This window comes from Leptonotus elevatus, chromosome 8 (genome assembly GCF_054856555.1).
Source record: "Leptonotus elevatus isolate MCC_2025b chromosome 8, RoL_Lele_1.0, whole genome shotgun sequence".
Taxonomy (NCBI): Eukaryota; Metazoa; Chordata; class Actinopteri; order Syngnathiformes; family Syngnathidae; genus Leptonotus; species Leptonotus elevatus.
Window position 1 is genome coordinate 3261032 of NC_141246.1, and position 28000 is coordinate 3289031.

Genomic DNA, 28000 nt, shown 5'->3' on the forward strand with positions numbered 1-28000 from the left:
CGGGCTTTTTTTCTGCACTTGTTTTGACTTTTTCCCAAATATTTTTTTTTTACAATTTCACATCTTAGTGTAGCAATATTTTTGTACTAAAATGTTGGGTGTTACTAAATGATTAAATACAAAATAAAACAATACAAAAAATGGAACATTGCTCAAGTACAAAACCTTGTTTTTAATTTTATATGATCAAAACTGCAAAACATCTAGAAAAATATACAACAAATGTCCACAACGTTTGAAAATGGGAACATAAAAGAAAAGGAATATTCACATTTTCCCCATTATTGATAAAAGAACATTCATTATTTTACTTGGTGGTATATATCCATGTTCTATATGTTTTTGCAATTATCGTGATGCTTTTTTTCCTCCTCGTGTTTCTTTCTCTTTAAACGTCGCCGCAGTAGCCCGAGTCGTTGGACAGCTGCGAGTTGGAGCTGCGGTTGGACGACGAGTTCCAGATGTCCAGGTTCATGTGCGGGCCGAACGGGTTGAAGCTAGAGAAAGGGACGCCGCCGCCGCCGCACGCGGGCGTCTCCGTCGTCTCGCGGGTGAAGGGCGAGTGCGGCGGCGTGACGGGCGTGACGGGCGACGCGGGCGACATGGGCGCCGAGCGCTCGTGCTGCAGGTGGCCGTGGTGGTGGTAGGGGGCGCTCTGCGGCGTCCAGATGGAGCCGAACAGGCTGGACATGGGCGACAGGCTGCGGGTGCCTGAGAAAAAAGGCTGAACGACAACACATTGTTACTTCAAGCACGACATAACCGACATGACACAAATTGTTTGGTTAAAACAATTTTTAGTAGGGCCCAACTGATCAGGATTTTTCTCCCTTCTTGGGACAATACCGATTTTGCCATTTGGGAGAATAAAATTAATAAGCTATTCAATTCAATTCAAAATGTTTATTCCATTCTTTAACTCATTCACTGCCATTGACGGCTATAGACGTCAAAAATTTATTTGAACTATTTCTAAAAAAAAATTCCCACTTTTATTAACAAGAGTATGAAAACTTAAATATTTTTTTAATTATATTTGAACAGATATAAAATTTGTGATTAATCGTGAGTTAACTAGTGAAGTCATGCGATTAATTACGATAAAAAAAAATAATCGCCTGACGCAATTAATTTTTAATAATCTTTTTTTTTCAAGATTATTAAATATAAACAATATTTTTTTAATAAAAAAAAGAAGAAAATATTAAAAGTTAGGGGCGTCAAACGATCATAATTAATTGCATGACTTCACTAATTAACTCACGATTAATCACAAATTTTATATCTGTTCGAAATGTACAATAATTTTTTCCTTAGGTTTTCATACTCTTGTTAACAAAAGTGGAAACATTTTAAACTAATATAAATTGTTAAAATTTGTTTTTGACGTCTCTAGCCGTCAATGGCAATGAATGAGTAAAAAAAAATTTGAAAGGGGACAGAAAGAAGTGAAACTGATATCTGCCCCCGATCAACATAAAATAAATGACAGCAAGCAGTCAAGACGCTTTCAATGTAACATTAAACAAAACAATTCAATGGCATGGCTTTGTGCTATATATTTTTTCAATAAGTGTGCTTTGATACATTTTTTTAAAATACAAACAGACTGAGGTAATTTAGTTTTATAATCCTGATTATTCCACAAACTGACACCAATCGTTCTTTTTGTTTCGTTCTATATTTAGGTTTGGAAAAAATATCTGATCCTTTTATTTGTACTCACTTTCCCTTTTTTTCTTCAATTCAATATTTATTTGTCATTGTGCAGATAACATAATTATAAAGAACGAGATAACGTTTGAATTTGATTTTCATGTTAATTGGTAAAAATTCATGATGGGCTTTGTACATTATTTTAATCAATTCATAAAATTTTAAAGTTTGTAAGTTTGTAATATTGGATTAGTGTGATCTACATTAAAAAACAACACAAATAGCACGTTTCTGTAAAAGAAGAATGGGTTCGGTGTCGGTTAAATATCAAAATGTTCATCATATTTAGTCATTTACGTGAATGCTCAATGACCAAATATGGTCATACACAGCCAAAAACATGACTATATAATTATCACGACCAAATATGGATATGAACTAGATATGCAATTATTCTACTCGAGCGACCTGTAACATAAAAAAAAAAATCTTTCTACAGTAGTGTACGACAGGGGGGAAAAATACAGTAATCAAATAATTAAATATCATGTAAAAAAATCAAGCCATTTTGTGCATCACAATTTCATGCATTGACTGTGTGGCTGCTTGTGGTGTCAGTACCTTGGCCACAAGGGGGCAGTGTGTGTGTATATATAAGAAGACACCGAATTGTAAAAATAGTCACCTTGGTGCCCACGCAGGCAGCAGAGTCCCAAGTGGAAGGGGATTCTTGGGCATGCTGCTCGCTCCAGGCCGCCTGTCTGGCAGGGGGGACGCCGTGGCACTCCTGATGGGGAAATCCGGCCGGGAACGCCGCGTTTCCTGCCGGACGTCACACACAATTTGAATAAGGGCGCTGCTCATGGACGCTCCGAGCGCGCGCGAGGCGGAAGATGAAAGACGTGTACCGATGTAGTTGCCTTCCTCGCTGTAGGCGTACGGATTACTGCAGTGGTTGCTGGCACTTCTCCATGCAAACCTGCACCAATAAACACAAACATCATTTGGATGATATATTTATACACGCATACGCATTCTAACATTCTGTATTTTCTAATATTTTAATGCTAAAGTTTATTGATATTCTCTCATATTTGTGTATTGCGTACCTAATATTTGTATAGTTTTGTCTAGTAGTATTTCTCTAAGATGTCTTCCTAATATTTGTGCATTTTCACCTTATATATTTTTTTAATTTTATTTCCCCCCCGAATATTTTAGTCAGATAATTTTTTTAATTATAAATTTACATTTTAAAATGCGTATATTATTCTTCATGTAATATTTTTTCCAAATATTTGCGAATAAGTTTAGCATTTAAAGCTATTATTTTGTTAGACCTTATACTATTTGAGGCATATTTTATTTTATATTTCTGTCATATTTGTTTGTATTATTTCACTCGTATTTTTTTTATCTAATACTTTTCCAAAGATTTGTACCTTTTTCATGTGTTTTTTTTTTCCTTTGAATTTTTTAAATCAGATTTAATAGAATTTTTGGTAATTTTTTTTAACATTTTAGTCATTTATTTTTAAAATGTTGCCGAAAGTTTGTGTATTTTTAAGTTCAGCACCATCATATGATAAAAGTAAAATGTAAAATTACAGAAGCCTTTGAAGAAAGTCAACATTTGCATTTTTGCTATTTTCTAATTTATGTGAAAATTCTTCCAAATATGTATTTTTTTTGTGCAATACGTTTTCTTAATATTTGTGTTTTTCCCCCCATATAATACGTTTACATTTTTCATCTCATACTTATTTGCACAATTTGTAAGAAAAAGGTTCTTGATCAATTTGTCGGGCCGTCGTACCCGTTATACGGCCTGGGCGAGGTCGTCTGCGGGATGAAGGGCAGCGCCTCGGCCGTGGTGGTGTTGTACCGGAACTCGTTGGTGAGCGGGACCGAGGGTGCCGACCACGCCTCCTCGGGCAGGAAGTGACCCGTCAGGTCTGCAGGCAGCAAAAAACAACAACCAAAAACCAAATCAGCATAAAACCAATTTTGACATCCAGGATTGTTCTGGAGTTCTTCGCGGTCGTGGTTACCCGTGTTCCGCTCCACCCCCGCGGCGACGGCGGCAAAGCTCGGGGCGAAGCTGGACACTGCCGGGTCGGAACTTTGGCACTGGTCTTTGCGGTACGCACTGCTGGGTGGAACACGTGGCTACGAGTTAAAGGGGGAAAAGCATGGCGAGCGATTTCGAGAGTCATGAAATTACTTGAGGGGTTTGCTGTTGGCGTTGGCAGACTGGTAGACTTCTCGCTCTGCTGTGTACATGCTATACTGCATGGGGTCCCCTGGAAGGAAAAAAAAAAAAGGTCGTAAAATATTGGAACTTGGAAAAATGTAGGGCTGGGTATCGATTCTAATTTCCTTTATGTGATTTCAATTCACAAGAGTTCAGTTCTATTCGATTCACTTCAATTAAATCCGATATTGCTCTTAAAAACGTATAAATATGCTCCAATTGAAATGTTATCGTGGTCCCCAAAAACTTATTTATACGGTTTTTATGTCGTCGTTTTTTAGGCTAGACAGAGAAGGCTTTGATGCAGCCTCTGAATTGAAGAGGGAGGCTTGAAGAATGGAAGTTGTTACAAAAACGGCCAGCAGGTGGCAGCAGAGTATAAGAGATCAACCAGATCCATTTTGCAACAAGCTCTTTTACCCACAGTTTTAAACTGATTTGTGAATAATGTTGAAACTGAGCTGTATTCTAATGCTAATTGCTGCAAAACTTCTTTTTTTTTCCTGATAAAAGAGACTCTAAACTTTCTTTTGTTAGGTTCCATGTTTTTATAGCAATGGAACACAATATTCTGTGGGACTTGCAAAATCAGTCAAACTCCAGTGAAACAGCCGGGAGCGAAGGGGGTTCCTTCAGTGAAAATGGCTGCGAGTGAATGAGTTAATTATGGAACATCAATTCTTCTTAAATATCAACGACATGATAAAAACTCCACATAACATTAAATTCCAAATTTAATTTTGCAGAGGCAGTAACTGGTTAAATGATTTAGTTTATTAATGAAAGCAACGCGTGTTAGAACCACTTCAGTGTTATACAAACATTGACAGATGAGATGAAAATATTTTCATAATTCTAATTCAACAATTATAAAGATTCTGAATTGTTTGAGAGTGCAATAAGTCAGGTATTTCATAAATGTAAGAAAATACTCTTGAATTCATGTGAACAGTAAATAAAAAAAACAGTAAGATAAAAAAAACTTATTTAAAATTAAATTTCTTATGAATTTATGAGAAAAACGATAATAAAATAATCGATTCATGGTTTTATGAATTGATATCAGGCTCAAAAAGGAAAATCGATTCGATATCCGATTATTACATTTTTTAAAACCCAGCCCTAGAAAAATGTGAGATCATTCTCAGTTGAAATATGCAAGGACGTTTGATATTTTGAAGAGTGTCAAGACACACCAATTTAGATTGGCTTCGAAGTGATCTCTTTTCCTTTTAATTTATTAATTTCCTACAATCTTATTAGCCTTTTCTTCCGTTGTATTATAGCTTTTCAAATCGGATTTTTTTTTCCAATGACCCGCCTCTATTGACTGCTAAACCGTGACTTCAAAGTATGAGGCTCAAATGTCTGCATTTGTACTTTTTCTGGATGAGGTCGCGCAGGCGTGTCGGCCCTCCTTGTCGCCCTCCACGCTGCTGGCGCTGCTCCAGCTTCCCCAGCTGCCCCTGCTGGCCCGCACGCTGCCCGACGAGCTGCCGGAGTCCGAGCCGGACTCGCACGCGCGCCGCTCGGCCACGCACTTTCGACGACTGCGGGCGGGACACGCGCCTGCTGGGATTCAAACACAACATTCGTGAGGGTTTAGAAATGAAAAGAGCGAGCGAGCGTGCGGGACGGGGGAGCTTTTGCCCACCGTTTTGTCTGAGGGAGTTGTCGGCACGCAACGCGGGTTTGGCCGCTTCGGCCGCCGGGGCGTTGCAGCAGCGGTTCTTGTTGCGGGACGCCGCCAGGCCGCGGTCCGCCGCGCTCCAGTCGGGCTCTCGCGCCCTCTCGGGAAGCAGCAACGCTTTCTGCTCTGGAGCGCTGGACGTGGGTGAGGGGTTACAAGGAAGACAATTAGGGATGGGGGGGGGGGGGGATGATAAAAGAGGAAGAAGGCACAAAAACGACTCGTGTCCTACCTTGAGACACTTTCCGGCTTCCGGCGACTTTTCTTTCCCTTATTATTATTATTACTACTACTACTACTTCCCGTGTCTGCGATTGATTCCTTTTTCTTCGGCCCTTTGCCGTCTTCCCTTAACTGCAACAGAAAACAACATGTAGAGCTGCATTCAAATTTCATTGTAAATTATTTGCCAAACATTTTCATTGTTCTGGATTATTTCATTGTTCTGGATTATTTCCCTTAAATGTGTATTTAATTTTTTTTATTATTTTATTTTATTTTTTTCATTTTTGTATAGAGTGGTGCCTTTTATTCATACAAGTTAAATTCATTCTGACATATTTAAATAGAATGAAACCGTTTTTGTCCCACTTTATATCAAGGGCAGTAGATGGATGCCTGTCCAGTCTGGACTTCTCCGTTCCTTTCAGCTGATGCATCTCCTCACAGAGGATAAAGAATATATGACTGACTGCTGTTTCGATTGCCTAAAATGTGTGGCTTCATCATTTATCTTTATAAAAATAAAAAGTTACTTAAAAGGGTTATTATTTGTTTCTCATTATGGCTTAGCATTAGCATTAAGCTAACAGACTTAAAGCTCAGCTACGTGGCTTTGTTTATAAATGCAATGTGGAATTAAATTTGACATAAAAATTTTAATTGGGTGTGGCATTAAGAAGCTTGAGGCTACTTTTGAAGAATTGTTCAGTATTTTCCAAAGTGTTGCGTGTTGCGAAGTGAGTTAAGTTCACTGCCACCATATGCCCCAAAAAAAGAGAAAAAAAATCATTCAGTCGTAGAATATTCATTCTTGTTATCTGTGCTTTTCCTCCTCCTTTTTTAATTTAAAATCTAAGATTATGATTTAAGTTTTTAATGTTTAAAAACTTTGAGACTACATTTGCATTTTTTTTTATGTTTGAAATCATTACTTTAATAAAATGGAATTAAAGATAACACAAAAATAATGTGTGTGTTCATTAAATTCCTACTTTCCATCTAAGATTTTTCATGTCATATTTTTAATATATTTCATATTTTGTAGTATTTTATTTTTGTCATATTTTTCCAAACATATGAACATATTCTCCAAATATTTTTCCAAAATGTGATCATTATTATTTATTACTTTTCTAATATTTGTGTATTTTTATTCTAATATGTTTATGTAATACTGGATTTATTTCTGGTTTGATTTTTCTATTTGTCAAATTTATTCATAAATTTTATTTTTTCCAAAATAATTTTTTGTCAAACAAGTTTATATTAAATATTAAACAAGTTTGTATTGTACTGTTTAGTTTTTTTGTGCAACTTTTTCCTAAGACTTTATTATTGTTATTGGTCCTGTTAAGACCACGCAAATGTACTTCCTGCCTTGACCACTGCAACGAGCGAATCCTTGCTGATTCTTAAATCTCAAGCGCGAGAGCTGGTGACAATGTGCTGACCTGTAGCTCAGCGCCGGGCACCACGGCGGGTTCGTAGCGTCCAGCGTGACCCATCTCCACCGGTTTGCACAGCAGCAGGCCCGGTCTCGGCCCGGGACTGAGCGTGACGTTTTGCGGGAAGCCAGCAGGAATTTCCACAGGAAACATAACCGCCGCTGGCACGCTAGCTTCAACTTTAAAGTCCACCGGCGGCTTTTTAGCCATCTCGCTGATGAACGATGGTTCGTTGTTGTTGTTGTTGTTGCAGACGTCAGGATCCGGCGTCAGGGGCGGTTCGGGTACCAGTTCCTCGTGCTCCTCGTGCTCCTCGTGCTCCTCGTGCTCCTCGTGCTCCTCGTGCTCCTCGTGCTCCTCGTGCTCCTCGTGCTCTTCGCCCATGGGCGCGGAGGCCGCAGTGGTCGCGCTGGGCTTGTACTTGCTGTAGTACAGGGACACCTTGTGTTTCTTCTGGGGCTGCGCCGGGGCGCCGGTGGAGCTCTTCTTGGACGACTGAGAACGCTGAGCTGGCCTGTTGGACAGCGCCGGGGAGCCGCGGCCCTTCCCTTTATCTGAGGTGTGGCAGGTGTCAACGTAGCTCTTACAACTGCCCTTGGGTTTACTTAAAAAAATACAATAAAAAAAAAAAGGGCAAGATTTACAGCTGCAATATGGAACTTTTTCCCCCCCCAAAATATCTTTACAGTAGCCTTTTTATTTGACCATTTATGACTGAAATGTCTCTTAATTAGTATATTAACACCTTAGCTGTTCACAACGGGTACTCATGCAAGCCTCTTGCCAATAGTTTTCAGACTGGATTCGGGTTCGAATTTCCCTGTCTGCGGATGTGACGTCATGTGCGCAATGTGTATATTTAAATCATATATATATATATATATATATATATATATAAATAAATAAAAGGTATGTGCAGTTTCACTTTTCGTCAGCAGGTGGCAGTAGCGATTCGAAATAAAATATTATACGTTCAGTAGCTTTAAGTACAGTATGTGAACAACATTTGCTTTGTGCAAACAAGAGCAAAAATAAATACATGAAAGAAAAAAAGAAAAAAGCATACTTGATGCCATTGGGTGTGATGTTGTTGACGGGGCCATTGTCCCGGGACAGGTTTGAGTTGTGGTTGCTCCGAATGGCGGGCATGGAGAACTCGCTGAGGATATACTGCGCCTGATGAAAGGCCATCAAGCACACGCCGAACAAGGAGAAGCTGAAAAGAAATAGACAAACGATTTTTTTTGTATAATATTTTTTTCCTAATTTTTATTGTATTTTTATCCCAAAATATATATTTTTAGCAAATATATATTTTTTTATATCTGGCCATATTTGCATCTTTGTCACAATTATTTTTAATGTATTATTATTATTTTGTTTAATGTTAATAATGTTTTTATCCAATTTTTTATTTTTTTGTCACATATTTTTAAAAAATTGTATTGTTGAATATTTTTTTCTGCTCTTGAACTGTCCGTTTACTCTTTGCCTTTTTTACTAAAATTTACACTTCTCATATCTTTTCTTATTTTGGTCTATAACATTTTATTATTTTATATGTATATTTTGCCATATTTCCTGCTAATACAGTGGTGCCTTCATGGCCAACGACAACACTTTGGTCGCACGTCGAAACATGCACTTTTCCTGGCTGCTCGGGCTACGCTAACCGCTAAGCTGACTTAGCAGGTAGTAACTCAACATTTCCGGGTAATTACCAGGTGAAGACGAGCGTGACCACCCAAAAGGATTCCTCCCAACTTGGGCCCGGCACAACCTGAGCGCACAGGGGCAGCATGTGGTGGGGCAGCGTTACGTTGAGGGTGAACGGGAAGGTGATGCCGCGCGCAGTCACCAGCACCAGGTCACGGATCACCCAGGACGACGTGAAGTCCGGCGTGAACCTATGAGAACATAAAATGAATGTCCTCTCTCCCTTCATGTTTTGACAAACTTGACATTTTCTAAAAGGAAGAATTTATTAGATTTTTATTATTTGATCTTGAAGTTACATCACCCAACCCTGCGCCAAAGTCGGATAAAGGTGAAAAATGAAAAGTGAAGCCGCAGCGAGCACGACTTACGCTACTGTAATCTCAGAGGAGCCGTTGTGGTCGAGGCTGAAGGAGCGACACTGCAGCACCTCGAAGCCGAAGCCCTGACACTTGTAACCGTTGACGTTCATGGACGTGACCGTGAGCGGCAGCTCGCCAGCGTTCTCCACCTTGAAGCTTTTGCGGATGGCGAAGAGCGGCTTGTTGTTGCCGCGCAGGCCTGCTGCACATATGATGAAACGCTATCGTCCATTTGCTACTATTCTGGATTAAAAAAAAAACACATTTAAGTCCTCACCATCTCTGCATTCCATCAGCGTGGACTGAGGGACGTTGAAGCGCAGGGAGGCCCCCGGACCGGGCAGCTTGCCCCCAACCCTCAGCAGTTCTTTGGCTCCGTGGCCCGTCACCGTAACCATGTCAAACACGGTCAGGTTGTTCCTGAAAATGGACACAAATACACACAGTGAGAGACTTTATTTAAAAGCCCCACACAGAAGAAGTGGACAAAATATTTTCAAAAAAACTGTACCTGATGATGAGGATGGTGGTGGTGGGTTTGTGTTCGGATGGCGTAAACACGACGGCGACCTCCCGGGATTCCCACGGCTGAAGCAGCAGCCGCAGGATCCCCTCACCCGTCAGGGCCTCTGCATCCTCGATCGCCTTAAAAACACACAAGGAAGTTGCCGAGGAACGCACTAAAGCCAAAAACGAAGAAGGTTTCTGTTTTTTTCTTAACTCACCTCGGGAGGTGCATCCAACAGAGAGAACTCTGCAGTGCTGATGTTGACCGCCAGGGGGCTTATGTTAAACCTGCAAAACAAAAACCACCATCTACATTTAGACAGGATGTAACAAACAGAAAAAATGGGGAGGGCGGGAAAAAAAAACTAAATGCTTCTCTACTGTACCGTTTGGTGAGAAGGTCCAGAGCTCCAAGTGGGGAAGGATACAAGGAAATAATTTGGATTTCCACAGAAACCACAGCTGAGGAAGGATTCTTCAGCATCAACGTTTTCACCTAAAACACACAAGACGCATGCTTTATTTTCAGCATTTTTCATTTTAAGATGATGCTGACTTTCTGTCACTCACCTTGCTCTCATTAATGGGCGTGGCGCCAAAATCCATAGGCGAGGATGTCTCCATGGGGATTCTGGGCCACCTGGGAAACAAACACATACTCGGTTCTTTAATGAAGCATGATGAAAGTATCAAGATATTGAAATCACATGATATTTTATGAAGGAAAAAAAAAAATTCAGATCGCTCATATGATGTGCAACAACGACAATAGTCAATAAATGTAAATATTTTCAGAATGTACAATAAGAAAGAATCTAAATAGTCATGACTCAATAATCTGGCCAATATGAACCCCAAAACCAAATTGGCACCAGAGGTTTAAATTATTATTACAAACAATCACTAAAAAAATAAAAAAATAAATATTGTTACAGCAGGTGATTACTACGGCCAAAATAAAGGACAAGTCAGTCAATTCAAGTGATTTTTTTTTTTTTTTTTTTTTTTAAGGCTGACCTGCAAGGCAGCTTGTCTTTGTGGTTCTGCCACCGGGAGAAGAGTTGGGCGGCCAGCTTGCTGTCCACCGTCCAAGACGAGCGAGAGAAGTCCGGGAGGAGCGTGCGCTGCCATTCCGAGCGACCTGGATGCGGTACAATGCGATGAATGTTGTCAATGTGAACAGGAGTACTATTTTCCAAGAGCTATTTTGACATATCACCTGCTTCGGACAACTTGAGCGGGCACGGTCGTCCACACTCTTGCTGGGACTCAAAGACCAAGTCTCCCTGCTGAGATTGTAGACAAATGTTGTTATAAAATAGCGATGGGCAATATAGAACGATATAGAAGAAATCTAATCTACCATTGATTTCACTGTCTTTAAACACTTTAAACTGAATCCCACCATTAACTCATTCAAACACAAAAATGTATGAAATAAATGTTTTATACTTTGTCCTTCACTCCCAAAAAGGTATTTATATGTTTTTTTTATGCTAGAGCATACAGAAGGCTTTGATGCAGCCTCGGACCTAAAGAGGTCACTTAAAGCAATGCTAGTTATTACAAAAAACAGACAACAGGTGGCAGCAGAGTATAAGAGATCAACCAGGACCATGTTGCAAATACGCTCTTTTCCCCAGTGATTTGAACAGGTTTGTGAATAATGATAAAAATGTTGCTATATTCTAATGGTAATTACTGCAAAACAGAAACAGATAAATATATACTTTTTTTATTCCTGATGAAAGTGGAGACTCTAATCTTTCTTTTGTTAGGTTCCATGTTTTTTATAGCAATAGAACAGAATATTCTGTGGGCCTTGCAAAATCAGTCAAAATCCAGTAAAACAGCCGGGAGCAAAGGGGCTTGGCTTCAGTGAAAATGGCTGGGAGTGAATGAGTTATTGCCCACCTTGGTAGGGTCGGCGTAAAAGTGGAGAGGGACGCGCACGGCTGCGCCCAGTTTGGTGTGCAGGCTGAGCGTGAAGGAGTGGCTGGCCGGCAGCGCCCTGTTGAAGAGCCGCAGGGATAACACCGGCCAGCAGCCCTGCGGCACCGTCAGCGGCGTGTGGAAGTTCACCACCTGGTAAGACACAAGAAGGGCGGTCAACGATTTTCCAATCGCAAACTATTCAAATGCTTTTTGCAAGTAGCGTACCTTGATGGCCCCCTGGAGTTTGCGTGAGAGGCTGGCGCTCGCCACCGTGAGTGGCAGCGTGAACGGGTTGGTCAGCCACAATTCCACCTGCTCGGTCGTTTTTTGTTTGACTTGGAAAAGGCTGGACAGGTCCGCCGTGCTCCACCTACAGGCAGAAAAACAGAACAGCTATAATGGCCGCTGTGTTGGTTTCAATTGTGACTAATTAATCACTTGAGAAAATCCCACAAATAAAAAATATTGTATCAGTGGTATTTTTTTTTAAAACCTCTGAATGACACTTTTTAAGGATAATTAGAGCCCTAAAAAGCGATTGAAGATTTTTTGGAGGATCTGCGGACACCCTGGAATTGATTCCTCGATTTGTCATGTCATAATTAATTACCTGTGCGTGATATGTAATCCAGCCAAGTTGTGGGTCATCTGGTTGCCTAGAACCTTTAGACTGATATGACTAACACATTTGCTTCCGTGGCCTGGCATAGAACCTGGAATTACATACAAAAACAGTAAGGTAAATAAACGTTGAACAAGATTTTAAAAAAATTGGAGCTTACCTCTGCAGGTGAGGGTGGCCACTTCAGTAAAGTTTTTCGCTTCTGACCGCAGAAGAACTCGATTGATTTCCAGACTGCCGTCCACTTTGGACAGCAACTGCATGTCCTGGGTGGATTTAAAACGCACCGTCATGCATACGTTTCTATTCAGAGTAAGTCCAACACACAAACAACTCACCTTTATGTGCAGCTTTTTGCTTCCGGAATTTTGCATATAAACTCCTATTTTTGGTTCCCCTGCATCAGAAATGAGCGGACAGTGCAAAAAAGAAAAAGAAAAAAAAAAGAGATGTTAAAAGAAATTTCGTAAAAATTAAACCAAATCTTTCAGTTCAAACAGCCTATTAAGACACACACTTAGTAAAGACGTGTGACCAACATGAAAGCCAGAGAAAAGTTTCAGGGTGAAAATAAGCCATTTTATTAAGAATAAAAAAATAAATAAACGACAAACGATATAAAAAAATTGTGAATAGTAAATATAGTCCATATTTACTGAAAGACAAAAATATTCATGTTATTTTGTATGATATATATATATATTTACTACAATAATGTAAAAAGATTTAAATAAATATTTTAATTAAAAGTATTTTTTTCATAAAACAATATAACTTAAATATTTACAATATACTTTAATTTAACACAAATTTAAAATGAATCAAAAATAATCATACTGATATTTTATTCAAATAAATATTTTAATAAAGAACTACATTTTAGAATGACACTTTGTGTAAAATAAAACACAAATTCATGATGCTGACTCTCAGCTTGTCGCATCAGGGGTCACCACAGCAAGTCACAAACATGATTACAGTCATTTCCGGACTACAAGCCGCTACTTTTTCCACTTGCATTCGACCCTGCGGCTAATACAAAAGGTGCGGCTTATCCATCAGATCACAAGGGGGCGCACTATAAAGGAAGCGCAAGCGCGTCGGGCAGAGCAAAACAAACCAAGTGAGCCCAAATGCAGTAAGAGAGACAGAACGAGAGCGAGACAATTTGCGCCCTCATTATGGAAAAGAAAGTAGCAGGAATCGGGTACGGTAACATCAAAACACATGCGGCTTACAGTCGGGTGCGGATTATGTGTGTAACAAACTATTTGAAGTATTCCCCAAATTTAGCTAGCGCGCCTTATAGTCAAGTGCGCCTAGCAGTCCAGAAATTACTGTCGTTTTTTGGCGGATGCTCTTAGTGATACAAATTTTAAACAAAATTTAGGATGCATATGATCAATTAATCAAATTATAGACATACTAATACAAATAATAATAAAAATATTTATAACACACTAATATTTTTTTCTAAATATTATTTTTTTCACAGGCATGACAAGGCCACACCCACCTTCTGCGGCCTGTCCGGCAGCGGGGACCATGAGCAGCAGCAGGATGTGCTCAGTGACGTACGGCTTGAGTTTGTCCAGGTCGGCGGGCTGCTCGCCGCGTGCAGACAGGTCCATCTGCAGGCTGAGGCGCTCCTCGCTCTGGAGGCAGGAACCCTAAAAAAAAAAAAAAAAAAAAAAAAAAAAAAGACACCAGGTGAAGAGTTGCCGAAGCTTCCGAAGCATAACAATAAGCGCTTTTCTTCTATAGTAGCGACAATAATATGGACATGCAATGTACCGGTGAACTGATGAAAAAGCTCTTAGGCAAGCTGCACTCCAGCTGGAGACCCAGTATAGTGATGTTGGACACATCTTCCTGTGGGAGTAACAGGCAGACACTCATGTTAATATAGAGGATTTCTGCAGTTATTATACGAGCATTCACATTCATATGTATTCAAAGTATGACAGTATTAATGCAATAATGCATGGTGTATTTTTACGGTGTTTACTCAACCGCAAAAAGAGAAAGGGATCTATTAGGCCGGGTGTAAGGGATTTTTTTTTTTAATCAGAATTTTTTAAATTACATATTAATTTTAATAGCAATAAAATAAGACAATGTGTTATTTAAATAAATTTGTGTTTGTATAACAATATTGTTACAAAATGAATGAGTGAATATTTAATAAAATCTTTCAATAAATTGTATTAATGATATTTTAGGAAATAAATGGTAACAATATTTTACATAAACAAATATGTTAAATCTAAGTTCCAATAATCTATTGTTAATATAGACACTGATTATTTTATAACTAAAATATTAAAATAATACATTATAATATTGTTCTTTTACATGATACAATTATACAAATTTAACAATAATAATTTAATAAATATCAATTTATGAAGAGTATATTCATTACATTGAAAATAAATTAACTATGAGACCAGAGTATGAAACAAATACGCGGGCTTAAAAAAAAATGTGATGGGCAACATACGAGAACATTTGATGTTGAACCTACAAATATTCATAACAATACTTTCAGATCTGATTAATTGCTGCATAACATTTCATGAACACACTCGTCTGGCAAGTCTGGTTGATTGAAGTGTCTGACTTTGTCAATCACGTACAATAAAGTTACGTAATAGCTTTCTTTTGAAAGTAGAAGCAGAAATGCAAACTGACAGTGTTAAGAGCAACTCTGCCAGGCCATTTCCTCTTGCGTGGGCTACGTCTTCACACACACACACACACACACACACACACACACACACACACACACACACACACACACACACACACACACACACACACACACACACACACACACACACACACACACACACACACACACACACACACACACACACACACACACACACACACACACACACACACACACACACACACACACTCCCTAAAACACACGCGCGCACACACACACACACACACACACACACACACACACACACACACACACACACCTTCACTCCCTAAAACACACGCGCGCACACACACACACACACACGCACACACAAGCACACACACAGAAGCACACACCTTTGGGTGTCATTTATTAATTATAGCTACATTGGAGTCTATGATAGCTGTTAAAATTACGCGTCTGTGCACTCTGGACTGCGTTGCGTCATCCAAGCTGCTGACAGGTTGTTGTTTTTTTTGCATCACAAAAGCCTCTTTGTGCACATAGAAAATGTTCTGTATGTGTTTTAGGAAACCCGCTGCTTTCAACGTGGATAAATGCGTACCTGAGTTTGGGTCAACTTGATGCTCTGGATGTGAGGGAACACCAGCTGACTGTCCTTTCGTTGGACAGGCTTTAACGCGCCCCGGTGGACCCCGACACCAAAGACCTGGAGAAGAAAAAAAGAAAAGGAGGTAAAATTATTTTTTACATTTGAATGAATGCAGAAACCACGAGTTAGCCTAGATTGCTAACATTAGATACATTTGGTTGTGCACTTCAAAGGCTAACATAAGTTAGCTTAGAAAGCTAATATGTCAAGGTATATTTAGTTGTAGAGTTTTAAAAGTTAGGGTAAGTTAGCTTCTGTTGCTAACATTAGTTACCCTTGGTTGTACACCTCAAGGATAAGGCAAGTTAGCTTACAAAGCTAACATAAGTTAGCTTAGATTACTAACATTATATACCTTTGCTTGGACACGTCAAAGGCTAACGTGAGTTAGCTTAGAACGCTAACATATTAAGGTAGATTTAGTTGTAGAGTTTTTAAGGCTAAGGTTAACTTAAATAGCTTAAATTGGTCAATTATGTTGTATGTATGTAAAGTCCTTTCGTTGTACACTTTTTCAAAGGCTAAAGCATTTACATTGTTGTTGGTAACTATTGTCAAACAATCAGATGAACAAAATCTAGATTGTGAACAGTTAACATTCTTGTGGCTGAAACTGATTCTCCACTCCAGGCTGATGTACGTTCGAAATGCTAAGTGTTATGTTATCATTCGTAAAAACGTCTCTATTCCCCCACCAAATTAGCATTACCCGAATGCTAACGGCTACATTTTGGTGGGAGAATAAGTGGCCATTGTAGAAACGGCTCCTCTTTTTTTAGGGTTTCCATTGTGTTGCGGGCCAACTGCTAACAAATACCAATCAAATTGTTACGATAGCACACAAACACTGAAAAAGCAACCGAACCAGTTTGCGTGGATCAACCAGCCTTATTGGTTTACCGCGGTACAACAAAATTAAAATACAGCAGAACTACTCACACTGTTGACACAAGACAGATATGCAGTCGATACTGGAGTCATTTGGGCATTTGGGTGGTTTGCTAAGTGTATTTACGGCTTGGAGAGTATAATTGATTTTTTATGATGTATGGCTCATACGTATGAACCCCTCAGTGTTAAGAGAAATGTAAACGTAGAGAAAACCCAAAATTCACTGAGCTTAATTGAGACTCATGAGATTATTTTGAAGTCTCGCATGATGGTGATTTTTTTTTTTTTTAAATATTAAGTATAAACCCATTTAAAGCTGTCACAAATGTTTAAAAAAGTACACCAAAAATCCACTAACCTGATATGAAAGCAGCCCGTGGGCCGATGTGTTTATAAATAATGTGTTTTCTACGTTGCCCTCCTCGGATGGGAGGAAAATGAGTTTAAAAGATGTTTTCCCTCTGGGTGGGATCACCTGGAACGAACAGCAAAATAAAAACAAATGTCATTTCAAGAGGCCAGGTTCGGTTTAGGTGAACGATATGAGATTTTTTCTAATAGGTTTTCTGGTGAGCTAACAAATACACGCACGCACGCACGCACATACACATACTCACCCACACACACAAAAAAAAATATATATATATATATATTTAAAAAAAAAAGAAAAAAAAAAGAGCAATGATGATGACATTTCCGAATGAACAATACTGAGCTCTTAAAAAAAAAAAAAAAAATAATAATAATAATAAAAAAAAACAAAATCAAGAGGCCAGGGAATGGAGAGTCAACGTGATATTCCACACGCGCTTACTCTTCTGTGGAAGGAAGGTATGTGAAAGTGCCTGCTGGACGTAAACATGGACAGCAACGTCACAGGAACCTCTTGGCTGGGGTTTTGTACGTGTATGGTTTCGGCTCTCGGCAGCCCAAGCGGCCTGCAAGGAAGACGGTGGAAGATGAGTGACAGCTCGCCGCACATGCGCCGGCTTCTCAACGTCAATAGGTCGGATTTACTAAGATCCCAAATGGTGGGGGTGCTGAAAGGTATGTTCACGCTAAACGTTAAATCCCAGTACAGAAAAACCGCTCTGGCAGAAGCCAACTCATGACTCGGGTGTGCAGAAATGCAGAAATGCAGAAATGAAAGCCGTTTTGCTATTGGTGAGATGGCATGACTCCTTCTTGTGACTGGCTCAAACTCAACCCTCGGATTATTCCGAAGCTGCAACATAATACGCGATATGTAGCAAAAACTTTTCTTCATGGCATTTCAAAAATGTTTCCACAAGTAGAAACTTTGGCCTCTCACTGTGCCTGTGTGTGGTTTGCGCTAACTGTTAAAATGTGATCTTTTATGATGCAAAAAGCAGCCATTGCAATTTGTTTCAGATTTTAAAAATCACATTGCGCGTGCTAAACGAATTTATGTGCAAATTGAACTTCTATTTGGCAGACGCAAATCAGGTCGTGTTTTAACCGTGAAACAGAATTACATTACTGCCACAGTTGTCTAAAACACTTACGCGGGAACTGTTTTATTTATTGGAGAGAAAAAAAAATACATACTGTTACGTAGTATCATGCAGTATTTCTTCTGCGCATTTGTAAGGTTTTGCGCATAAATAATATTAAATACATCACAACAGAGCAGGAAATGTGATACTTACTGATTTCCGAACTTTAATATCGCTGGCTGGAAATGCAACGGCCGCCCGTTCTCCATATTAAATACAGAGGAGCTGTCGGAGAGAATGAACAACATAGTAAATACAGAGGAAGAAATATCTGAAAAATAATTTGATCTGACTCAGGTTTGAAACTTTAACTTGGGTTACATTTATTATTTTCTAAAATATTTCCCTTGAGTTTCGAATATAAAATGGGTTCATTTGACCAGCAACTTAACATAAGAGGACTTCCCTGCGCCTCATTAAAAACATGGCGAGGTTGGACAGTTTCGTGGGAAGGCCAAAAATAAACGACACGTAATCCTGTGAAACGTCAGCGCGGCCACACTTTGCGGAGATCTCATTCGAGAGCGTGTGTGCGGCGTGTGCGATATCTTGTGCCAATGAGATGTGAGGAGCAGCAGCTGATTTGCGCGACTGCGTAGAAAAAAACGGGGTCAAACTTTGTTGATGGATGCAGCTGCCGAACAGCACACAAAAAAAAAGAAGTTAGGATTGAAGCAATAACGAGGAAGTAAAGCGCGCAGATTAAAATAAAACTAGTAAACCAGGCTAAACCTCATTAAACAATTTCAATACGACACTTGCCCATAATTAGGAAGTGTTATTATTGTTTCTATGGATTATTTTGGTAACCGAGTACGTACACTAGCGTTGTTGCTAAAGTCACTGCTGCTCGAAGAAACTGTAACACGATCGGACAACGTTTACACCAATTTTTCCTCCTTATTTGAAAACACGACCGAAAAGTATCATTTAACGAGTTTCTCCGCCGTATTTTTTCTTTGCAAATCTGTGAGTTTATTTCTCATTTTTGTCTGGCAAGTCTGTCACTTATAATATCGCAAATATTCAACTTTTTTTCTCGTAAATTTGTGAGTTTTTTTTTCCGCCACTCACAAATTTTCCACTTTATAATATTGCAAATATTTGATTTTTTTCTCAGAAAATTACCCCCCTCTCTAAAAAAATAATATATATATATATATATATATTTATACATGGCCGTAATACGCCGTCGTATTAAACATTCTAAATTCTGGACATTAATTTAACTTGGCTTCTTGGCCTTTGTTTACTCACTTTGACACAATTGACTGTAATTTTACATTTAGCTTAGCTTTATTTTTTATTTTTTTTAATCTATTTAGCCTTTGACCATGCCTTTTCCAGTTCACAAGCTCACTTGTATTGACAATTTACATTTAGCGCAGTTGCGAAAAGACTTAAGCACAGTCGTAACATCTCTTTAATGCCGCTTCAAACAAACCAATGTGCAGCTGTCAGCCAAATTAAAAGGTGAAATCAAGACTCGGTAGCTGAGTCATGCTAATCGAATGCAGGATATCAAGCGGCGGCTTGTAATTGGAGAGCTCCAACGGGGCGCGTTTCTTCCAGCGCCGCGCGCCACTCATGCGCTAACGCTGTTTATAGCGCAGACAAAACAATCACAGGAAACAAACGCATAATATCATAAAAATGCTTTACAGCCAACAGGTGGCAAATATATTCCTCCACTGGGACTCGCACAGCACAAGAGGTTTATTTTTTTTTTTCAACTTTGACACACTTGATGGCGACAGCGTGGGTGTCAAACTCGAGGGGGAAGCACAAACTCATTCCATCTTTTTTCTTTTATTAACGCTTTGTTTGGTCGCAAGGAAATGGGAGAAATTTGGCCGAGCTCGCCAGCCTCGCCGATGCGGATGATGATGTTTTTACTCAAATTAGGAGACTTGTGCTCTTTGGATTTGAGTTTTTAAGTCTGGATCGGAAAATGTTAACAAATTCTGTGTTTTTGTTTAAACAAACATTGCAAACACATCCCTGTACTTTTTCTCCAATTACATTGTCGCTTAAATCATGTGCTAGCCCTTTCTTTTTCTTTTAATAATAACGCTGCCCTATTATTATGAATGCCACCCAACTTTTTGCAAAGAAGCTGAAAGATTCATACGTACGTACGATTGACATTTTTTTGGCCTTGCATGCTTTCTTAAGGCAAAACTACACCCCGCCACTCTGCAAAGTTAGGTAGCTTTTGTTTTGTTTTTTCATCGATATCCACAATTTTGGAAATCAGCCACTTGGAATTCCAACACTGCCCTCTCGGGGTTTACGTAGTGAACGCGCTGTGCCGAGAGGGCTGGATTTTGCTGATCTCACAAGTAGGCGAGCGCTAATGCGCAGCGTACACTAAGTGCGGCTGCACTGGCACTTCCTTAAAACGGGACTGAGCAGTCCAAACATGGTTAGAAATGCGCACAGGGGCGAGTGGGGGCGGGGCCAGTGGCTGCCCGTGTACATCTCTCATTTGAAATGGCTCCCGAGAAACCGCTGTCTGGGTGGATAATGAAAGTAAAAGCAGCAGGATGCTAATCTGGCGCGAGCAGTAAGGGATGCTACTATTACAATGCGGAGGCGTGAAAAGGATGTCAACACGGGAGCAGGCTCAAGTTGAAACGGAAAAGAAAGAATTTCTGCTCTCTGCTGATGTTAAAAAAAAAAAAAAAAAAAAAAAGAAAAGAGCCATCTTGCAGCAAAATCTGCAACGCTGCACTAAAGCACAACAGTTTAGGATGTCGAACGAAGCATTCAAATAAGGCTTAGTGTCCAAGAAGTTTAAAATTGTGAGCGTTATCGTTTCAGGAAAATATTTCAAGCCTGGGTTAGGGTTTCAAGTAGGGTTTGAGCCAGGCATGGGCGACGGTTTCACGTAAGGCTGAAACGTTGACCGGTAATCATATTCAAGCCGTGAAGCAGACGTGGTGATGTCGAAGAATGCAATTTTCAAATCGCTAAGATGTCGTCATCTGCCCGTTGAGGGACGGCAAAAAAGATGATTTTATTTCCAGTCCTCGTTTCAAGCCACTATTTGGCTTTCAAATGAAGGTTTAAAGCCTGGCTCAGGGTTCCAAAGAAAAGATTGCGTTTTAAATCAGGGTTTCAAATAAGAGGATTTCCAAGTTGAGGTTTTAAATCGTAATTGGATACGTTTTCAAACAAAAGGTCAAAGATCCAAGTAAAGGTTTCATGCCAAGGTTAGGGTTTCACGTTTTGGATTTCCTCTTCAGATTGGGGTTTTCAAGTCAAGGATTCAAAGTTGGGTTTGTGTTTTAAGTTAGAGCTTTGAATTACGGTATCAATTAGGGTTTCCAGCTTGGTTTGAGTTTCAAAGTTCAGTATCAAGTCTGAATTAGTTTTTTGTTTTTTATCATTAGTCTCTTAAGCTAGGCTTAGAGTTTCATATCGCAGATAAGGTTTTAAACAAGGGATTCAAGCCTGGGTTGACGTTTTGAAGCTTGACTTGGTACATGTTTCAAATAAAAGGTCCAGGTTGAAAATTGGGGTTTCATGTTCAAGTTAGAAGCCTGGATTAGAGATTTAAAGTAAGGTTTCAGATTTGAGTTTCTAAGCCTTGGTTGGTGAATGTTTCAAACCAATTTTGGGGTTTAAAATTAAGGTTTCAATTTAATGTTCAAAGCCTGGATTAGGTTTATACATACATTAGGGTGTCAAAATAGGGTGTCAAAACTGGGTTAGGGTTTCAAGCTTGGGTTAATTGGTACCCGCTGCAGTCATCCAAAGCTCCCCAACGTGACTCTTGTTGCGCTGCAATGACTCAGCGGCGTCAACGTGCGCCGACGAGGGCCACGTGCTGCCTGCGCGCTTGGGGAGGGAGGGGCGCGACACGGGCGGTGCGCCACACCCCTACGGGAGATGCCACCCATTCTTACGCAAGATCACCTTGAAAGCAACACGCGCTAACATGAGAAAGAGCTTTTACGTGCCGCTGTTTTGGTTAGCAACACAGCGTCAGTATTTACTGGAGATGTGTGAGAAGAGAGTGGCAAGGGTTGTGTCCACTGCCGCGGTATAAAAATAACACGTTATGCTTGCCGTTATTTGATCCTCCCCACTCCCCGGTTAACCCCCCCCCCCCTTGGATTAAAGTCACATGAAGTCAATGTTTGCCATGACCTCAATTGGCAACTACGGGGGTCTCCCTAGAAGAGGTTAGCTTTAAGACAAGTGCTAGGTCAGGAGCGGGCAGACAGATGAGTGACAACATAAAAATAAAAAAAAATAAAAGTGCTTTGATAATAGTAAGTTTTACAATGGTTCATTCATAAATTGAATTCCATTAAATTATTTCCTACAAATTTACACACAAAATGTAAGGGAGAAATGTATGTCATTTGGTATCAAGCAGTTGAGCAGCAAGTCTGATAAATTATTTAAAACACGTTTTTAAAAGAACTGCGAATTCTTATGTTCTTGTTATATCCGTCCATTTGCAATACAAATGCTTCGCATATGTAGTACTTTTTATTTGACTAATATTTTACTATTTACAAAAACATATGTAATGAACTTTTGAAACGGTTGAATTAATGCAACAAATATTACATGACTCTTGACAAAAGTAAATATACTCAACAGGAAATTTTTAGGGAGCAAATAAATTTTTTTGAAATGTGTGTGGCTCCCCAAAAAATGCCCCCCTCCCCGCCCCCCCCCCCAATGCATTTCAGCAAGTATCAATTATATGCTGATTTTCGCTATTCGCGGGTGATAGGGCCGAAACTACGAAATTGCCTTTTTTCTACATTTTATACTAATATATTTACATTGATCATTTAAAAGTAAATCAATTCCTCAATTCTTTAATGAGTGGAAAAATACAACTAAAATCAGAATTAAAGAATACATTTGAATCCACCAATTGAAAAAAAATAACAGCTCAAGTCAGATGACTATTACAGGACCTTTTGATAATGAAACTACTCTGTTCGTGTTGAATTACAGACCAGAGCGGGCCATGCTTTGCCCACCCCCATCTTAGGTTGAGCAACGAGTGACGGACGGAGGCGCTAAGTGATGCCTTTCCAGCAAGTTGAGTGGCGAGTGACGACGGCCCGGCCGGGTGGCTGATAACGCGGCATGGGAGAGGTCACGCAGCCCAGGAGCTGCGCAGGTCAATGAGCTGCTTGTCACCTCCCCGAGGCTAAAAATAGACACCCCTGCCTGCGCGCCGTTCGGCAGGTTCGGATGAAAACGAGAACCATTTCATGAAGCGGTTACTGGCGGTGAGCCTGTTTGATGCTCCAACACTCCTTTTAATCCTTCACCATAATGGACGTGAAGTATTTGCTCACCTGCCTTGATTCGTATCCACCCTTAAAACTGCTGGCTTAAAAATCACCCAATCAGGGTTACTTATTGTTTATATATTTGGTCATATCGGGCATTTTTAACCCATATTTTGGGTTATTTGTAACTTATTTTGGGCTATTTCTCAACCAAATAGTATTAAGGTTTCAAGACTCATGATTGGGTAAAAATTTCAAATTAGAATTGGCCAGGGCTACGGTTTCAAACCCAGCTTCGAAGCGTGACCTTAAAACCGAGGTACGTACTGTAACCGCGATTTTTGTCATACCATACAATGTATTTGAAGTGCATGAGAAAATCCAGAAGATACGTTATGATGCTAAATACCACCAGAAACTGTTGATATTTCCATTGCATTTTCTTGGGGGGGGGGGGGGGGAGCAGCTGTGAACGACGGACCTCCCCTCCATTTTCTTTTAAGGAGTTCTAAAATTAGTCAGGAATTTTGTTCTGTGCCTCTCTCTTACCCACGGCCCTCAAACTCCCACCATGAGCACCCCCCCCCCCCCCCCGCGTCGCCCACCAATATAAACAACATAGCCCGAATACAAGGGAAGGCCCACCAAAAACAGATTTATAAACGCACCACATCATCGTGGTCGAGAAATGTTGGGAAAATGCAAAAGGCCAGTTAAAATTGTTACCGGGGGTCAAATTTGAATCAATAACTTGGTTATTTGGAAATAGGTCAGCTCCTCTATTTAAAACATTACTCAGGGTCTTACCTTGGTCAAATAAGAATCAAGACCTTGTTTACTTGACAACATGCTTTTTTTTTTTTTCATATTGAAAACATCCTTTAGGGTCTTACAATAAGTCAAATATGAAAAAAAGAACTTGTTTTTTGTTTTTATTTGGAAACAGGCCAGCCTTCTTTTTTTCCCCCCCCAATTCAAAACATCACCGCGCTGAGTCTTACCACAGACCTAATAAGAATCAAGAACCGGTTTGACATTCTTTCGTGGTAAACAAGTCGCCTGCTCCCATTTCGTGTCCACGCTGTCATCTACAGATGGAGACGATTTCATCGGGCACATTTAACAACTGCTGTTTTCTGACCAAAGGGTTCAAACTGCCTGAGCGACAATCGCGTAGCGGTTCATGCTAACCAATTGTAAGCAAACCTACCTGTCTTCGAGCGGAAGGCCATCTTTTCTTGGCCCCTTTTCCACCTACGAACCAGAAGAGAAGGAAATGTTAACATACACCGCAACCGATCATTGAGATCTGGGTGCGAGTATAGCCTCTCTCAGGAAGCTTTCTGTCACAGTTACATTCTGGGGCTGCTTTGCTACACCCAGCAATGGGTGTCTTGCAAATGTGCAGGGAATTACAAAATCGCGAGACTATTGAGGCATCGGGAGGGAAACATGCTGCCTCCTAAGCTTGGGTCGATATTAGATTCAGACGGCATAATAACCGTGAGCAAAAACATTTTTTTTCATTGAACACAATCTATTTGATTTTTTAACAAAATGTACAACATTTGGTACAGAAGAAAAATGTGCACCATGTTAAAATTGAATAAATATTAACAATCTTCTTAGAACAGATTTATGGGCTACTCGTGTAATTCTTGGGGCTCGACTGCTCGCCCTCCCCTCTCTGCTCTCCAAGAAGGAGGCAAAAAAAAAAAAAAACATTAATTGGAGGCAATAGGTGGCTGTCTTTTCAACTCTGCAAGCAGCCAATCATATTGTGCCCTGCTTAGACGTCCCCTCAGTTCATTGCCAGTGACAAGTCAGCATTAACGGTTATTGAAACGGAGACTTTTCAAAACATCCAGTGTGTCAGCAGACTCGGTCTTGGTAATGTTCTGGGGCTGCTTTGCTCTATCCAGCACGTCCCAAAATCGGCGCATGGTACAATGAAATTTCAAGACTGTCCAAGCATTGTGAAGCCAAATATACTAACTAGTGTCAGAAAGTTTGCCCAAAACAGTGGATTTTTTTTTTTTTTTGGTGTGACAACAAAACAATCACAATCCAGTCATGAGGAGGAAAAAAAGGATATATAAATCAGTGTCTTGTCACATCCTAATAGATTAAGTGAGCACAAGAGCAGCTGATGGAGCACAACGACGACAGTCGCTGCCTGTTTTGCGGCAAAGACGCTGAAGATGCACAAAATTACTCCACCATTGACAATAGAGGAAACACAACGACAGTTCTAAAATCGAACACGCCGGTTGACCTCCATTTTGCTCGCATTTCTAAAGCAATTTAACTCTTGGGAAATAATGCAAATAACGTCGCCTGCGTTATAAACTTTATTCAGTGTAAAGAATGTATTTTACCACTAAGTGTAAAAGTAATGCAAAAGTAGTCGAGCAGACGTCTGCAAACACGTGTAGCAAGATAGTTTAGCATATAAGGAAGTGGACAGAGAGGACAACTCACGTATTAGGACATTCTTAACTGTCACACAAGTGAAAAAAAGCTAAGCAGCCATCTGGAAAAACATAACATAGTATGTAAGGAAATAACTCAATCAACTTCTCCGGAAACAATCATTGCATTTTCAAAATACTTGGAAGTGTTAAGGCTCAGGTTAATCTTCCATCTACACTTTTTGTCTTTTTTTGAAAATCTTTTTCACGTTTATCTCCACTGGCTGCATCAATGCAGGTCTATTTACAAAAAAAAGGCCTGGAGGTGGCGAGGCCAGGACAACACACACACACACGCCCCCTCCTATTCCACGCCCCCCTCAGGTAACATGACAGTCAGCTGGCGACCTCGCCGGGAGTTATCGGTTAACGTGCGCTTTACGTAATCGCTCGCTCGCACACACACACAGTTAATTGCTGCAGGGTGAGGCCACAATATTAGTTACGCAAGCTAATGAGATTTCATGAAAAGAAATGGTGATTATGCTCATTTTTGACTGCGATAATCGGATAATAATAATATATATAATAAGATATATATTTTATAATACATTTTATTATTGTCAGTTCACTTCATCATACAAGTGTATGTACATTTAATTAGCATTTAAATGAAAATACAAATAATAATTTAAAGTCAATTGAAACATAACAATACATTAAAATGTTTATTTTTAAGTTAAAAAAAATCTCAAAAATATTTTCGAATTAAATTATACAAAAAAAATACTAATGCTTTCTATATTTAACCAAGCAGTCTAATAAATATACACCAGTGTAGGCAAACATACCCACATTGGCTTTTATTAATAGCAGAAGTGCAAAATATTAGGAACAGCTCTCGACGCAGTTACCACAATAGTAAAAACATCAAATGAATAACGAACCATCTGACAGAGTTTATCATGCATGTGTTCCTAATTTTGTGGTGGGCAAGTATGAAAGGAGCGTTGCAAAGTGTCGCGGGGTCGCCTGCCTCCATGTGCAGTTGCACCTCCATAATGAAGTGCAGATTGGAACATGGGAGAGAGCCGCATTGTGGAGCGGGGTGCGAGGCTCCGTTTGCATGACATAAATCTGACACATGCATCATTTACAAATGTATAATGTGCATGTAAAAATAAAATTACGATAATCGTCAATGGGGTACGCGAACAAAAGAGTAAAAGGGGGGGGGGTGTCGTGCACATGTGCAACGTAAAGCCAAACAATGGATGTCACACACGTGCTCCCGATTGGAGCTCTTTTGGTGTTAAATCAACAGACAAACAACATCTGAAAAACAATATTTACACACGTGCATAAACAAGCAAGTCGTTATTTACCTGCAGCGCGACGAGCGTGTCTGCATCCTCCGGCTGCCAGACCTCGACCACGCTGGTGGACATTTGACTCAGAGCTTTTGAATGGGCGACAAAAGCAACACATCAAATAAGGTGTGAGGTGAGAATTGTGTTTAGCAGCGTTCGATAGACGAATCGGCGGCAATTTTAGCGACTCGTTGTTAATCGCGAGCACATAAAACAAGCGAGAAGAGTGACATGACTTGGCACCGCTTTGACAAAGGCTCGCTAGTTAGCAGGAAGCGTTAGCACGGCGGCTAACCCAACTTGCTCACACAAACAAACCTTTGTTATTGCGTTTGCGTTATAAACTACTCGGAACGATTAGTGGGGAATAACACATTAACGAGTCCGTTGGCGTAAATGAAGCGAGAAATTGGCTTTTAAAGCGCCATTCGAGAGCGCTGTCAAATGAACATTTGGCTAACTTGACGTTACGGGAGAGAGAGAAAAAAAAAGAAAAAAGGTTTTGTTTTTTTTAAAGCTTTTTATGACCAACCTTGTCTCTGAGCTCCACCGTGCTGCACGCAGGGTAAAATTAAGTGCAATATTCCCAGTAGTACGTTGAGCCACGTCTTCCGGTGACAGTAGCTGCCCTGCTGGAAGTCCTGCGGCCCCGCCATGCCTTCCTTGTGTTTCACCACACCGCCGCCGCCGCACTCGCTCGTTGGCTCGGTCGTTCCTCGGGTTCTCTTCGGCCACAGCAGCAGCAGCAACAGCAGCCGCCTCCTCCTCCTCCTCCCCCCCCCCCCCCCCCCCCGCGAGCACTTGGACCC

General features: G+C 40.2%; 1 protein-coding gene across 4 annotated transcripts; it reads right to left on the reverse strand.

The window, feature by feature from the left end:
• Window positions 1–152: 152 nt before the first annotated feature.
• Window positions 153–27964, reverse strand: tmem131l (transmembrane 131 like). Of its 4 annotated transcripts, none has more exons than XM_086083602.1 (34): window positions 27724–27964; window positions 27207–27280; window positions 24621–24664; window positions 18297–18368; window positions 17441–17564; window positions 16985–17101; window positions 15688–15792; window positions 14204–14281; window positions 13926–14079; window positions 12748–12806; window positions 12570–12675; window positions 12398–12500; window positions 12013–12157; window positions 11767–11937; window positions 11072–11141; window positions 10870–10993; window positions 10423–10492; window positions 10239–10348; window positions 10071–10140; window positions 9857–9990; window positions 9623–9765; window positions 9355–9544; window positions 8989–9174; window positions 8334–8483; window positions 7274–7871; window positions 5833–5954; window positions 5565–5734; window positions 5291–5482; window positions 3881–3959; window positions 3708–3805; window positions 3473–3611; window positions 2565–2635; window positions 2342–2478; window positions 153–724 (listed from the first exon to the last, which is right to left on the reverse strand). In XM_086083602.1, the coding sequence occupies exons 1-34, from the start codon at window positions 27845–27847 to the stop codon at window positions 389–391; spliced, it is 4665 nt and encodes a 1554-aa protein (XP_085939728.1). In that variant the 5' UTR covers window positions 27848–27964; the 3' UTR covers window positions 153–388. The 4 variants fall into 4 exon arrangements, with proteins under 4 accessions (XP_085939728.1, XP_085939727.1, XP_085939726.1 ...); XM_086083601.1 differs by having other exon boundaries at window positions 3708–3808; XM_086083600.1 differs by having other exon boundaries at window positions 3708–3808; window positions 5291–5479; window positions 9355–9547.
• Window positions 27965–28000: the final 36 nt, after the last annotated feature.

Coding starts and splice junctions, on each gene's coding strand:
- tmem131l (XM_086083598.1), bottom strand. CDS start 27,847: ATGGCGGGGCCGCAGGACTTCCAGCAGGGCAGCTACTGTCACCGGAAG. Junction 5,735..5,832: donor AAGCCGGAAAGTGTCTCAAG/GTAGGACACGAG, acceptor ACCCACGTCCAG/CGCTCCAGAGCAGAAAGCGT. Junction 5,483..5,564: donor CAACTCCCTCAGACAAAACG/GTGGGCAAAAGC, acceptor TTTGAATCCCAG/CAGGCGCGTGTCCCGCCCGC.